Source organism: Saimiri boliviensis, chromosome 8 (genome assembly GCF_048565385.1).
Source record: "Saimiri boliviensis isolate mSaiBol1 chromosome 8, mSaiBol1.pri, whole genome shotgun sequence".
Classification (NCBI taxonomy): Eukaryota; Metazoa; Chordata; class Mammalia; order Primates; family Cebidae; genus Saimiri; species Saimiri boliviensis.
Window position 1 is genome coordinate 100,397,103 of NC_133456.1, and position 16,109 is coordinate 100,413,211.

At 43.5% G+C, this 16,109-nt stretch overlaps 1 protein-coding gene across 1 annotated transcript in view; it reads left to right on the plus strand.

Annotated features, from left to right (window-relative positions):
• Window positions 1–15,539, plus strand: part of DNAJC1 (DnaJ heat shock protein family (Hsp40) member C1) — a 237,775-nt gene extending 222,236 nt beyond the window's left edge. The window contains exons 10-12 of the mRNA XM_003930662.4: window positions 6,918–6,966; window positions 12,210–12,658; window positions 15,329–15,539. Coding sequence (XP_003930711.3) covers window positions 6,918–6,966; window positions 12,210–12,658; window positions 15,329–15,397 — 567 coding nt within the window. The 3' untranslated portion in view covers window positions 15,398–15,539. The remainder of the gene's footprint in view (window positions 1–6,917; window positions 6,967–12,209; window positions 12,659–15,328) is intronic.
• The last annotated feature ends 570 nt before the right edge of the window (window positions 15,540–16,109 follow it).

A 16,109-nucleotide genomic window follows, 5' to 3' on the forward strand; every position in this document is an offset into this window, starting at 1 on the left:
TATGCTAGGATATCAAACAAACATCAATAAGTTTAAAAGGATAGAAATAATATACAGTATGTTCTTTAATCCCAGTGGAATGAAATTAGAAATCAGCAGGGCCGGGCACAGTGGCTCAAGCCTGTAATCCCAGCACTTTGGGAGGCCGAGGCGGGTGGATCACGAGGTCAAGAGATCAAGACCATCCTGGTCAACATGGTGAAACCTCGTCTCTACTAAAAAAATACAAAAAATTAGCTGGGCATGGTGGCGCGTGCCTGTAATCCCAGCTACTCAGGAGGCTGAGGCAGGAGAATTGCCTGAACCCAGGAGGCGGAGGTTGCGGTGAGCTGAGATCGCGCCATTGCACTCCAGCCTGGGTAATAAGAGCGAAACTCCGTCTCAAAAAAAAAAAAAAGAATTATCACCCTGGAGTGGGCATATGGTTGTGTGCACCTGTAGTTGCAGCTCCTCAGAAGACTAAGTGGGGAGAATCACTTGAGCCCAGGAATTGGAGGCTTGCAGTGAGCTTTAATCAACACCACAGCACTTCAGCCTGGGTTAATATTTATCTAAAAGAAAAAAAAAAACAATATTCATCACAACGATCAAGTGGCATTTAACCTTGGAAGGCAGTGGAATGCAGGGTTGGTTAAATGTCTCAAGATCAATTAATGTAAATACCTCATGTCAATAGAATAAAAAGCAGTATCACACAGTATTCTCAAGCGAAGTGTTTGAGCCCGGCACAGTGGCTCACACCTGTAATACCAACACTTTGGGAGGCCAAGGCAGGTGGATCACCTGAGGTCAGGAGTTTGAGATCAGCCTGGCCAACATGGCAAAACCCTGTCTCTACTAAAATTACAAAAAGCTGGGTGTGGTAGACACACCTGTAATCTCAGCTACTCAGGAGGCTGAGGCAGGAGAATCACTTGAACACGGAGGTGGAGGTTGCAGTGAGCCGAGATCGCACCATTGCGCTGCAGCCTGGGCCACAGAGCAAGACTGCATCTCAAAAAAATAAATAAATAAATAAATAAGTATTTGACAGAATCCAACACCTTTGCACTAAAAAGACACTCAGCAGACTAGGAATAAAAGAGAAGTATCTGAACCAGATAAAAGAGCATCTTCTAAAACCCCACCATACCATGTTTACTGGTGAAAGACAGAATGCTTTCTTGCTAAGATCAAAACAAAATAAGGATGCCTACTCTTGCTTCTTTTATGCATCATTGTACTTGAAGTGCTAGCCGGGACAATCAGGCAAGAAAAAGAAATAGGATTAAGAAAAAGAAGTAAAATTCTCTTTTTGCAGATGGCATGAGTTTATATATAGAAAATCTTGAGAAATCCACACACAAAAAATTAGAATTAATAAATGAGTTTAACAAGGTTGCAGGATACATATTAATATTACAAAAATTAGTTTTATTTATTTATTTATTTTTTTTTGAGACGGAGTTTCGCTCTTGTTACCCAGGCTGGAGTACAATGGCACGATCTCGGCTCACCTCAACCTCCGCCTCCGGGGCTCAGGCAATTCTCCTGCCTCAGCCTCCTGAGTAGCTGGGATTACAGACACGCGCCACCACGCCCAGCTAGTTTTTTTTTTTTGTATTTTTAGTAGAGACGGGGTTTCACCATGTTGACCAGGATGGTCTCGATCTCTCGACCTCGTGATCCACCCGCCTCGGCCTCCCAAAGTGCTGGGATTACAGGCTTGAGCCACCGCGCCCGGCCTAAAATTAGTTTTATTTTTATACATTTACCATGAACAACCTGAAAATGAAATTAATAATTGCATTCATTTCATCAAAAAGAATAAAATAAGAATAAATTTAACAAAAGATATGAAAAACCTTAACTTTGAAAACTAACATTGTTGAAAGAAATTGAAGTCTAATTTTTTTAAATCTTTTTTTTTCCTTTCAATATTATCCATTTTTTTTTTTAATGGGGTTTCTCTGTGTTGGTCAGGCTGGTCTCATACTCCTGACCTCAGGTGAGCCACCCGCCTTGGCCTCCCAAAGTGTTGGGATTACAGGCGTGAGCCACCATGCCCAGCTAAATCTAATTTAATTTGGAACTCTTAAGTCTTCCTGATCTTCAATTTGGCAGAGGATTCTTAGACATGATACCAAAGGCACAAGCAACCAAAAACTTCAAAATTTAAAAAAATAGATAAATTGGACCTCAGCAAAATTAAAAACTTTTGTGAGTCAAAGGACACCATCAAGAAAGTGAAAAGGCAACTCAAAGAAAGGGAGAACTTATTTGTACATTTTATATCTGATAAAATACATGTACCCAGAGCACATCAGGAATCTGACAACTCTGGCTAGGCATAGTAGCTCAAATCTGTAATGCCAGCACTTTGGGAGGCCAAGGCAGGCAGATCACCTGAGGTCAGGAGTTTAAGACCAGCCTGACCAACATGGTGAAACCTGTCTCTACTGAAAATACAAAAAATTAGCTGTGCATGGTGGCATGTGCCTGTAGTCTCAGCTACTTGAGAGGCTGAGGCGGGAGAATCACTTGAACCTGGGAGGTGGAGGCTGCAGTGAGCTGAGACTGTGCCACTGCACTCCAGCCTGGGCAACAGAGCCAGACTCCATCTCAAAAAAAAAAAAAAAGAAAAAGAGAAAAAAATAATCTTACAACTCAATAATAAAAAGTTAAATGAGCCATGTAAGTAATGGATACCGGATATTAATAGATATTCTTCCTAGGAAGATACACAGATGTCCAGTAAACACATGAGAAAACATTCAGTATCAGTCATTAATTAAGTTAGGGACCTGTTAGAAGGTGTTATATTAGTTTGGTCAAGTGAGAATGAAGGACTGGTGTAGGTGGTGGAGGTCTAAGAGAGAAGGAAACAGATGGAATTGATACCCTGAAGCAAGTGGCTGGGAAGGAAAGAAAAGTCCAAAAATGGACTCTTAGATTTTGAGCCTAAGTGACTTGGATGATAAAACTATTAAGCAATGGAGGAAAAACTCAGAAGTTGTTTTTATTAGAAAAACTGATGAGTTTATTTGTTGGCTTAGTTTCAGGAACTAGGAGACTTCTAAGAGATTTAATGGCAGTTAGAAAGTGAAGCCATGTAGTATAGCAGAAAGAGCACTTGGCCTGTTTCTTCTATAAAATGAAAGATTTGAATCTAAGAGGTGGTTATGTTATGGTGATTGCGACCAATTATTTTAGATCCCTGCTTGTCTGGGTTTAGCTTCTCACTGTTTAACTTGGATATATTATTTATTCTGTCTGGGCCTCAGATTCTGTAAATTCAGGATAACAGTTCTGTGCCTACCTAATATCGCTACTGTGAGGAATATGTATACACACACAGATTATTTAGAACAATGCCTAGTGCATACTAAGCTTAGTGTTACATAGCTGAAGTCCTTTTCAGATCTGAGGATCCATTGTTATGTGGTCAATTTCTGTGAGACTGGCATTCTAAGGTAGAGGTCAGGGCCAGAGACATAGGTTAATCGTTTCTTTTCTGAAGTATTGTTGAATTGATGGGATGAGATACCAGAGTAGAAAGTGGAAAGAACATGAATGGCAAAGGCAAACTGTTGAGGAACACTTCTATTATTGAACAAGAGGCAGAAATATATAGTCGAGGCCAGTGGAAGAACATTCAGAGAAAGAAGGAAAACTAGGAGGTACTCTCATGAATGCCGAGTAGAATAGAAAAGATAAGGTCAAGGGGAGATTGTCTTTTAGAGTAGAGACTACTTGAGGTAAGTTTGAAGGTTTATGGGATGTATCTGATAGGGAGAAGTTGAAGAAGAAAGCAAATAATTGATGGAGCATAGTTCTTTGAGGATTCAAGGGGCAGATTAGCCTTAAGGGGAAGAAATACCATTTATTTCTTTGAATTAGAATAAAAGAAGGGATGGATATATATGGTGGAGCAATCAAATTTTTGACCTGGGAAATCCAGAAGTCAAGGAAGCTCATGTTGGATAACTTCAGTTTGCTTACATCAAATAGGAAGCAGGGTCAGTTGTAGAGATAGTGGAAGGTAGGCAACAAAAGTGAAGTGTTTCCAAGCAGCTTTAAATGTTCTCCCTAATTCTGCTCTTTGCATTAATGGAAAACAAATTATCTTTTTCAATTATAGCAGGTAATATTTACTGAGACTTTACTGTCTGCCAGGTATGCTAAGGGTTTGTTTCAAACTGAAAACATCCATAAGAGGAAAATGGTATTAGTAGTGATATCCACACATTACAGAGGGTAATAAATGAAACAGAGAAAGGATGGGAAATTATTGTCTGTTACCCAGCTGAGAGGTGGAACCAAGATTGAATAGCACATCTGACTGATTCTCAACTCTTAACGATTATGCTTTCTGATGTTTTACTTTCAAATTTCATTAAAACCATGAAGTGTTGGTTTGAGAACATACATGAATTAATGGGATAGAAAAATTTAGAAAAATAGCCCAGGTATACAGCAGAATGTAACTTAAATGAAAGTTATATATATATATATATATATATTTTTTTTTTTTTTTTTTTTGAGACGGAGTTTTGCTCGTTACCCAGGCTGGAGTGCAATGGCGCGATCTCGGCTCACCACAACCTCCGCCTCCTGGGTTCAGGCAGTTCTCCTGCCTCAGCCTCCTGAGTAGCTGGGATTACAGGCACGCGCCACCATGCCCAGCTAATGTTTTGTATTTTTAGTAGAGACGGGGTTTCACCATGCTGACCAGGATGGTCTCGATCTCTTGACCTTGTGATCCACCCACCTCAGCCTCCCAAAGTGCTGGGATTACAGGCTTGAGCCACCGCGCCCGGCGAAAGTTATATTTTAAATAAATGGAAAGAATGGCTGCTTAGATAAGTGCATTGGGGCAATTAACTATTAATTTGACAAAAATTACTAAGTTTGACTCATTTTTTTAAAATCTACAAAGAAATCAGAATAATGGTTGTCTATGGCAGGACAGACATTGCATTAAAGGCACAAAGGAACTTTCTGGAGTAATAGGAATGTTCTGTAATTTCTTTTTTATTTTTATTTTTTTGAGATAGACTGGCTCAGTTGCCAAGGCTGACGTTCAGTGGCGCAATCTTGGCTCACTGCAACCTCCATCTCCTGGGTTCAAGCAATTCTGCTGCCTCAGCCTCCCAAATAGCTGGGATTAGAAATGTGCACCACCATGCCTGGATAATTTTTGTATTTTTAGTAGAGAGAGGGTTTTGCTGTGTTGACCAGTCTAGTCCCAAACTCCTGAGCTCAAGTGATCTGCCTGCATGGGCCTCCCAAAGTTCTGGGATTACAGGCATGAGCCACCATGCCCGACCAATGTTCTGTAATTTGATTGTGTTACATAGGCAGGGATTTTTGGTCAAAACTCATCAAATTGTACATTTAAAATCTGTACATTACACTCTGTAAATTTTATCTCAGTTTTATAAAGGAAAGCCAAGTGCAGCAGGGGCTCATACCTGTAGCTACTCAGGAGGCTGAGGTCAGAGGATCATTTGCGCCTAGGAGTTACAGGCCATTCTGGGCCACATAGTGAGACTGCAACATAGCAACATCTCTTTAAAAACAAACAGGCCGGGCATGGTGGCTCATGCCTGTAATCTCAGTACTTTGGGAGACCAAGGCAGGAGGATCACAAGGTCAAGAAATCAAGACCATCCTGGCCAACATGGTGAAACCCCATCTCTACTAAAAATAATAAAACTTAGCTGGACCTGGTGGTGCATGCCTGTAGTCCCAGCTACTTGGGAGGCTAAGACAGGAGAATCTCTTGAACCCAGGAGGCGAAGGTTGCAGTGAGCCGAGATCGTCCCACTATACTCCTGCTTGGCAACAGAGAGAGACTCTGTCTCAGAAACCAACCAACCAACCAACCAACCAAAAAAGCAGTTAACAGAGAAAAACAAGATAAAACAAAAATAAGACAAATCTATATGTAGATCTCCAAGACATCGTTAAATGAAGAAAGAGCTGGCTATAGAATGAGACATGCAATAGACCAGTTATATAAAGAAAATAGAATTACCACCAGACCAGATTCTTTCTGTGTATCCACATTCATATGTATAAAGGTATCGTGGTTCTCGAGTGCAGCTGCCCCATTCCACTAATAAATTCTTCATCTAATGTCAATCTCAGATGGTCTTAGGGTTTCCTTCCAGGTTGTAGAAAGGAAGGACTTTTATCTTATAACACTGTTAGCATAATTGTCATTTTCCCTGCTGATTGTCATACTCAGTGGTAAAATATCCTCTAGTGAAGAAAGATACTCAATTTCTGGAAATTTTAGGTTTTAAAAAATGACCTGTTTGCATAGTGAAAGTAGTGTCTTTTTTTGAGATAGGGTCTCACTCCGACATCCAGCCTGGATTGCAGTGGTATGATCTTGACTCGCTGCAACCTCCTCCTCCCATCTTCAAGCGATTCTCCTGCCGCAGCCTCCTGAGTAGCTGGGATTACAGGTGCCCCCCACCATACCCAGCTACTTTTTGTATTTTTAGTAGAAAGGGGTTTCACCCTGTTGAACAGGCTGGTCTTAAGCTCCTGACATCAGGTGATCCACCCAACTTGGCCTCCCAAAGTGCTAGGATTACAGGCATGAACCACCGCGCCTGGCCTTGAAAGTAGTACTTTTAAGAGGCATCCTCATATAACAGAACTGCCATTGAGCTAGAAGCAGTCTAGGGCTGTGAGTTCTCATCCTGATGCTGCTGCTGAGCAGATGGGTGTTTTGTAGCTATCCATTTAATCTCTCTGGGCCTCAGTTTCCTTGTTAATTACATTAATGGAATGGACAGATCGCCGAGCATCTTTCAGGCCTAAGATCCGATGAACCCTGTTCACATGGAGCTTACATGGAAGTTTCACTCAGCCTACAGTAGGCACATGGAAAGTAAGATTTTTGCTTTTATGTTTTGAAACAGGTGACAACCAAAGCCAAGCAACTGAAGGATTCAGTGACCTGCTCCCCAGGTGAGTTCATACTTCCTCTACTTCTTTAGTCTAAAGTGGTTTCTTCTAAATTAATCCCTTTTTATAATAACTTATTTAAACACAAGCATCTGGAAGTTTTGCCTAATGAACTTTAAATCTGGTCATATCTCTAAAAGGGGTTGAAATACAGGCACCAGCAAGACAGTCCAGCCCTGCACATACTGGTGCAGAGAAGAGTTATTTAATTAATAAGTTTAAAGAAGTGTACAGATCATCTTCTCTAGTATTTGTGGGGACAGGGAACACAGGAGAAAGCCCCGTGTTCTGCACTCCATGCAAGTGCTGTGTGCACACAGTTTCCTCACATTGTCCAACCCCTTCACCACTGCACTTGCAGGGCTACCCTTTGGGATAGATGACAAACAGCCTTCCCAAGCATCTGTCTTTCTAAAAGCAATTTCCTCCAAGATTAACTGGAATTTTGTTAAGAGTCTCAATATTCTTTGTTCAGGAAGTAAGAAAATGCCTCAAACTTTCCAACCAAACTCAAATACAGGTCCCAGGGAGAGTAATGGAGATGAAGAAGCCAGCGATTAGCAAACCCAGAAATCTCGAAAAGCCATCCCAGCCGGGCGCGGTGGCACAAGTATAGTTTCAACTCCTCTAGAGGCTGAAGTGGGAGGATCACTTCAGCCCAGGAGTTCAAAACCGGACTGAACAACATAGTGAAACCCCTATTTCTGAAAAATAAATATAAAAATATAATGATTTTTTTAAAAGAATTCAACTTGGAGTTCTGCAGGCTTTGGCAAAGAGGACATTTCCAGATTTCTTTTTCTGCCAATGAAGTTATTTCTGTGGGCATGGAGACAGGGACAGGGCAATGGGATGTTATATGACAGAAGCCTATTTCAAGACATTCTCCAAAATCATACCATTGAAAAGACAGTGCAGTTCAGAGTAATTAACTGACATAGATCTTTGGTGGAGGGGGTCAGAAGTATGAAGACATTAGGAAATGTGGAGCTGAGCACTGAAGCACGTCTCTGAGGTGACACTTGTGGCATAGAGAAGGCATCAGAAGCAGCTTCCAACAAAGAGCAGATCCAGCATCAGGACAGAGAGGAAAAGAAGCAAACCTGAGGCAATATTTGGCCACATCCAAACATCCTGTGACTCTCTCTAAAAGCACCATAAGGTCTTTGTCACAAAATATCTATTAAACTCTGTGTTTTACTTTTTTTTTAAATAGCCTTTAAGAAACCAAAGAATTTTGAAATAAAAGTGTTTCTTCTGATTATGTTCACAAATTAATGAAGAATCCCTAAGCAGTGTGATCCATTAAAGCCACAAAGCTGTGCTTCTGAAATACTATTAGAAATTCTAAAATTGTTTCCTAAGATTGTGGATGCCTTTCAAAGACTTTGAGATGGGTGGTTTGGAAAACACAACTGGCTTAATAGGCTAGCACAAGGGAAAATGACCTTCCACAGATAAGAGCACAGCCAGATGCAGGTATTCAACTGTTTCTTATGAGAGTTGCATTAGTGAGCATGGAAAGAAATGTTCACTAATAGAAACTCAAAAAATATATAGATAAAAGGAAGAAAATAACAATCACATGTAACCAACATGGCCAGCAGGACACTGCATGTGGATAGATGTATCTTTGTAGGCCATCTTTTCCAACCGTGATGGCCATTCAAAGTCAGGTGCCAAAATAAACCGAACTCCAAGCCAGGCCTTTGAGTATCTACCCAGTATTAAGCAATTTTTTGATCTCATTGTTTTTAATGTTAATTTTTCATGAGAATGTTTCATTTCACATAATGATGTATTTAGATTTTTTTATCCTTAATTTGATTTTTTCATATGTGTTTTATAATATGGAGTGGTAGATATAATTGAATAAGTAAATATGCATATATTAGAATCGAATAAAATGTTTTATTGATGAGGTACATAGTCAAAAAATATGGAGGAGATAATGATTATGAAATGCTGTTTGTTTGCAGCAAAAGACTAGGACCTGGAACTATTTAAATAAGTCATGACATATCCATTCAGTGGATTATTACGCAGCCACTAAGTCAATGTGAATCTGCATGAGCTAATAAGAATAACCTCAAAGGAGGTTGTTGCTGTTATTAACATAAGAAAGGAGGAGGCAAATGCCGCTACATAGGGTATGCAAGACTCATTCTGTTTCTAGATGTTCACACACTCACATCCAAACTCATTTTTGCCTCTTAGAAAATGACCAGGAACCGAGACTAAGAAAGCAGACCCCGAACACAGTCTAAGCCACTTTTTTTCATTGTATTCCTTTTTGTAGTTTTTACATTTTTTTTTAATCGTGTAGGTGTTTTTTTTTTTTTCTTTTTTTTTGGAGACAGACTCCCACTGTGTCGCCCAGGTTGGAGTGCAATGGCCCTATCTCGGCTCACCGCAACCTTGCCTCCTGGGTTCAAGTGATTCTCCAGCCTCAGCCTCCCAAGTAGCTGTGATTACAGGCATCTGCCATCATGCCTGGTTAATTTTTGTATTTTTGTAGAGACAAGGTTTCACCTTGTTGGCCAGGCTGTTCTCAAACTCCTGACCTCAGGTGATCTCCCCGCCTTGGCCTCCCAATGTGCTGGGATTACAGGTGTGAGCTACCGTGTCCAGCTGGATCTTTGTTTTTTCTTTTTTGAGATGGAGTCTCACTGTCGCCCAGGCTGGAGTGCACTGTCACAATCTTAGCTCTCTGTAACCTCTGCCTCCCAGGTTCAAGCAATTCTCTGCCTCAGCCTCCCGAGTATTTGGGATTACAGGCACGTGCTACCATGCCTGGCTAATTTTTTGTGTGCGTTTTTAGTAGAGACAGGGTTTCACCATCTTGGCCAGGCTAGTTTTGAACTCCTTTCATGATCCACCTGCCTCCACCTCCCAAAGTGCCACCATGCCTGGCCTTCTATCTCAGCTCACATCAACTGCCACCTCCCAGATTCAAGCGATTCTCCTGCCTCAGCCTTCCGAGTAGCTGGGATTACAGGCTCCTGCCACCACACCCGGCTAATTTTTATATTTTTAGTAGAGAAGGGGTTTCTCCATGTTGGAGGCTGGTCTCAAACTCCCGACCTCAGGTGATCCACCCGCCTCAGCCTCTCAAAGTGCTAGGATTACAGGCGTGAGCCACCACACCTGGCCAATTTGGGGTTTTATTAAATAAAAGCTAGTATAAAAAAGAGGAAGCATTACTATAAAAAATGAAATAAAATATTGGCTCCTTTTTTGTATGTTTTGTTTTGTTTTAAGACAGAGCAAGACTCTGTTGCCAAGGCTGAAGTGCAGTGGCAGAATCTCGGCTAACTGCAGTCTCCACCTCCTGGGTTCAAGCAATTTTCATGTCTCAGCAACCCAAGGAGCTGGGATTACAGGCATGCACCACCACACCTGGCTAATTTTTTGTATTTTTACTAGAGACTGGGTTTTGCCGTGTTGCCCAAGCTGGTCTCGAACTCCTAGCCTCAATTGATCCACCAGCAAGAGCCTCCCAAAGTCCTGGAATTACAGGCATGAGCCACTGCACCCAGCTTAAAATATTGCCATTGCTGGGCACGGTGGCTCACTCCTGTAATCCCAGTGCTTTGGGAGGCTGAGGTGGGTGGATCACCTGAGGTCAGGAGTTCAAGACCAGCCTGACCAATATGGTGAAACCCCATCTTTAGAAAATATATATAGCTATTTTGTAGCTAAATTTTCATATACATTTATAATTATTTCCATAGGAGGACCGCCTCTAAGTAAAATTATAGCATCACAAGTAAATGCATTTTGAAGGTTCACCTCCATTTGACAAATTGTTCTTTAAAAAGGCCAGAACTGTGCTGTCTAATGTGGTAGCCACTTACCACAAATAGCTGTTTATGTTAAAGTTTAAATTAGTTAAAATTAAGTAGGGTTAAAAACTTTATTCCTCAGTGCTATACCAAGTGGTTTATGTACTAGTATCACAGCATGTTTCATTGGACAGCTCTGGCCTGGGCCAGTTTCTGCTCCTACTACCCGTGTCCAAATGTATCCATTTTTCTACATCTTTGCCAGTACTGGGCATTGTCATACTTTCTAATCGTTGCCAATTTAATCATTGAAAAGTGGTGATTATGTCAGTTCTCTAATACTCATCAGCTATTGTTGTAGTTCTTCCTTTGTGAGCTGTGTTCTTTGTCCTTATACTGAGTTGTAACTCCTACTGTATTGAGGATAGCAATGCTGTGTCATCTATTCTGTCCTATTACAAGGTTTTTAACTTTTATTATTAATTATTATTACCTTTAGAGACAAGATCTCACTCTGTTGCCCAAGCTGGAACACAGTGGCTTGATCATAGCTTTCTGCAGCCTCAAACTCCTGGGCTGAAGCAATCCTCCGTCCTTAGCCTTCCAAGTAGCTAGGACTACAGGTGTATACCACCATGCCCAGTTAATACACTTGTTAATAAAATTTTTCTTTTCCATGTTTAAAAATTCGTACTGTAGCTACCATTACAGTATAATTTACTCATACACTTGCCTTCCAGGGGCAGCACAGTGTAAGGTTTGACCAGTTGATTTTTGTTTTGCCAGTGGAGCCAGTGAATCCTTCCTTTTTTTCTTTTTTTTGAGACAGAGTTTCACTCTTATTGCCCAGGCTGGAGTGCAATGGCCTAATAATCTCGGCTCACTGCAACCTCTGCCTCCCGGGTTCAAGCAATTCTCCTGTCTCAGTCTCCTGAATAGCTGGAATTACAGGTGTCTGCCACCATGCCCAGCTAATTTTTGTACTTTTACTAGAGACAGGGTTTCATCATGTTGGCCAGGCTGATCTCAAACTTCTGACCTCAGGTGATCCACCCACCTCGGCCTCCCAAAGTGCTGGCATTACAGGTGTGAGCCACTGCGCATGACTGAATCCTTCCTTGTACTGAATAGCAGGTTGGTCCTTCTCAGAGAGATGTTTGCATTCTTGTTCACAGTCTGATTCTTTATATACCCATTATTCCTCAGAGTAGAGAAAGGGAAAAAGAGTTGGATCAGATGTGGGTTCAGATCCCACTCTAGTGCTTTCTGAGACCTTCTTTTCCTAATCTGTAACATTAGGGTAATGATCCCTATCTTTCTAGAATAGTGTGGAAATGAAATTAAACCATGCATGCAAAATGCCTAGTGCACTGCCTGCTGTGTGCCCGGCAGCTGCTATTCTCACCGTCTCCTAAATTCACCTTGCCCTTCACCTCTGTGTGGCACGCCCCTCTTTCTTAGGAATGGTTAGACTCTCCGAACTCAAATCAACAGTTCAGAATTCCAGGCCCATCAAAACGGCCACCACCTTGCCCGATAACATCATCACCCAGCGAGAGGATACTGAGGGGGCAGCAGCAGAGGAGGAGCAGGAGGGGGACTCCGGGGAGCAGGAGATGGGGGGCGCTGAGGCCCGGCCTCGGAGGCGGAAGCCAGCCAGGCTGCTGGAGGCCACGGCGAAGCTGGAGCCAGAGGAGAAGACCAGAGGAAAGCGGCAGAAGGACTTTGACGCAGCAGAACAGAATGAGTCCAGCGACGAGGAGAGCCAGAAAAAAGAGCGAGCTCGGGCTGCAGAGGAGCCATGGACTCAGAATCAACAGAAACTTCTGGAACTGGCATTGCAGCAGTATCCAAAGGGATCCTCTGATCGCTGGGACAAAATAGCCAGATGTGTCCCCTCCAAGAGCAAGGTGAGTGTCAGGCAAAGAGGCTTCCACATGGGTGTTAGAATCCCACCAGAGGGGCCGCAGCTTGTCTGCCTGTGGCTTTTTCCCTCTTACTCCTATCTACTGACACCTGTCCCATAATCTCTTATTTCCTAGTTATCCTCTAGTGTATTTCTCCCTAGAGCATGTGAATCTGTGCACTCAGGTGGTTTGTGTGTGCAGATGAGCTCAAGATTCTAAGTTTCATCATCACACAGAACAAGATTCTGAGTTTCATTATCACACGGATGGTTATAGAAACTTCACCCACAGCACTTGGCTACCTTCTTGAGAACTCATCCACTCAGGCTGGGCTTTCAGGGCACATGGGAGGCTCAGCTGGCACCACCTCACTGTGAAATGCGGCAGTTGGGGAGGGAGGGTGGGAAGCTCCCTTGAACCAGGCTGAGGGTTTATAAATCACAAGGCCCATTGGCTGTGCAGCAAATCTTTGACCAAAAGGATAGCTGGTATAGATGGTATTGCTGTGATCAAGTTTGATTCTGCTGTGTAAATAACTCTGGACTCAGGCCCCGAGGCCATATCCGTGTGTGGTCCGTGCCAGGCGACAGCAAGGCTTGGGCTTACCTTCCTCGGCGTGGCTGTTTGTGGTTGGCCTTTTTCCCTGCTTGTAGCTCTTGGTGTCTGCTCAGATACATCTGAGATGGTTCTCAGATTAAAAACTCAGATGGGAAGAGAGGGTGGGAGTGCCCTGTGGAGAGTTCACCCACCTGGTTTGGGGGCCTCTTTTCTGTGATCTGCCTGGGAGGCGCTGCAGAACTCCAGAGTGTGTGGAGGCTTCTTTCCCTATAGCTAGACTGTTAGTCAAGGCATCAGGAACACTGAGAATCAAAAGCCCAGATCTCTTCTGCATTCTGTGCCTCCCTCAGTCGTCTCTGGGCACATTGATGCTCATTTACATTCTTATTTTTTAAATTGAAATTCTATGTTAGAAAATCTAGCTCGTGGCCATGCGTGTCCCTGAGTCTACAGGTCTAGTCATTTCCACCTACTTTAAAATTATGAAAGTTGAGAGTTCTGGGGAGAAAAATAAACCGTTGGCAGTTGATCTATTTGGGAAGCACAGATTCTCCCAGCCTCTCCAACTGGTTTGCCAGGAGTAACTGTTTTTCCCGAATCTCTCTAGCATCTGTCAGGACACAGGCATTTCCATGTGTGATGAGTCCACACTGGCTTATAAACGAAGGGGCTGAAACTTGGATTCCTAAGGATGGAACCCCAGAAGCTCATGCCTGGGTCATGGAAACCTTCCTGTTTTCAACCAGCAATGAGCAGGGCTTCCTCAGCCTACAGGTGTTCCCCTGAATCCTTGACTTCAGAGCCAGCCAGGGCTGAGCTGCCTGCTGGTCCTGGAGCCTGGAACCTAGCTGCATGGGCTCAGCTCAGAGCTCTCAGCGTGCTGTCCTCAGGTTAAGCGCTGCGTCTGGCCACATCTGGCCTCGGCACTATGCGATTAGGGACAGCATAGCTACTAAGGAAAGACCTCAGGCAAGTATCTTTGGGGATGCAGAAAAAAACTCTTAGAAGAGACTCTGATAAAACCACTAAGCTAAAATTCTAGAAGAATAAACATCCTTTCCCTGCCCCTGGCAGCTGATAAAGTCACTTTGCACTGGACCCTAAGTCACCAAAAGCTACAGAACCACAGGGCCAGTATTTTTGGAACAGAAACAGAATAGATTTCTGTTGAGTTCCTTTTGATCAACATGAGAATAATGAGGCCTCTCCCTACCATCACCCCACCTCTGTTTCGGTCTTGAGCCTGAGCCCAGGGCGTGATGGCTGTGAGCAGCTGAGGTCTGAGGTGGGTGGCTCTGCAACCTGTAGGGTGGGATGGAGGTGGGGCTGGGAGGAGCAGAGGGGAGGGTTCCAGCCCTGTCTGGCCAGTGTCCTGGGGGCTGGCCCCCATGGGAAAGGTCTCAGCAGCCCCGAGGGAAAGCCAGACCCACAGAAGAAGACTATTGTGGCTGCCTGGCTGGCCCCAGGGTGTTTGATTTCTCTAAAGTAGCATGTTGTGATGAAAGAGTGAGGTGTTAACATGAAAATGAGCGCTTACACCTGTAATCCCAGCACTTTGGGAGGCCAAAGCGGGTGGATCGCAAGGTCAAGAGAGACCATCCTGGTCAACATGGTGAAACCCCGTCTCTACTAAAAATACAAAAAATTAGCTCGGCATGGTGGTGCGTGCCTGTAATCCCAGCTACTCAGGAGGCTGAGGCAGGAGAATTGCCTGAACCCAGGAGACGGAGGTTGCAGTGAGCCAAGATGGCGCCATTTCACTCCAGCCTGGGTAACAAGAGCGAAACTCCATCTCAAAAAAGAAAAAAGAAAAGAAAATGAGAGTTAGCAAGCTGAAAGTCCGGATCATGATGCTAGGTCGCCTCACTAACAGCTGCCCCAGCCCCTCACCCAGTGCTGAGCACCTTCCCCTCCGGCTGTGCTTGCAGGAGCCCTTCTCACACTGCCCAGCCAGGTCTGCCTTGTGAGCGGCTGGACTCCAGGACATCCCCAGAGTTCTGGGCAGAGGGCCTGGATGCAAGGCTCTTCATGAGCAGAAGCCAGCAGACCAGCCACAAGGGGACCACACCGACTTGTGCAAGTGACTGTTTCACCTCTCTTTTTCTCTCCCTGCAGGAAGACTGTATCGCTAGGTACAAGTTGCTGGTTGAACTGGTCCAAAAGAAAAAACAAGCTAAAAGCTGAATATTCTGGGAGATGATGTTCACCTTAATTTTCTAAAATGAATATCTTAAAAACCTTATGCAGAAATTTGCATTTTGTACCTCAATATTTCTATGTCATGTGCCTTAGTAAAAATAAATAAATAAATAAATAAATAAAAGATGAGTGTTGTGCTATATTGTTTAAGCAAATACTGTGCTGGGGGAAAAGGATTTGGGTATTTTGCAGATTATTTTATTTCTCATCATGCAAGGTTTACTATAAGGCCAGTTGCCTCGCCTGGAGGCCGGACACACCCACTCCAGCGCCTGGCTCTGCACTCGGCACCTAGCTCTGCAGCTTGGCTCCCTTGGAAGGCTCCGGCTCATGCAACCCTGGCCGGCCCCTTGTACTAGAAAAACCCACCCAACAACCCAACAACCAATAGCGGCCTGCCCCGTCCCAATCCCGCTCCCCTGGACCCAATCAGAGCACCCAGCTGTTCCTCGTTCTTCCTAGCCATAAAAACCCCCTGCCCCAGGAAGACAGTGCAACTTCTCTGCCCCCCTTTCCCCAGGACCAGAGAACCTCAACTGGGAGCTGAATAAATTGGCATTTAATTTTCTTACACTGGCCTCAGTTTCCTCATTTTAAACTTGGCAATAACCCTTACATATACTTTCTCAGGGAATAAACAAATAGTTCTTTCTAATGATCAGGCAAAAATACATGGTTTTGAAGGAACTTGTGAAAA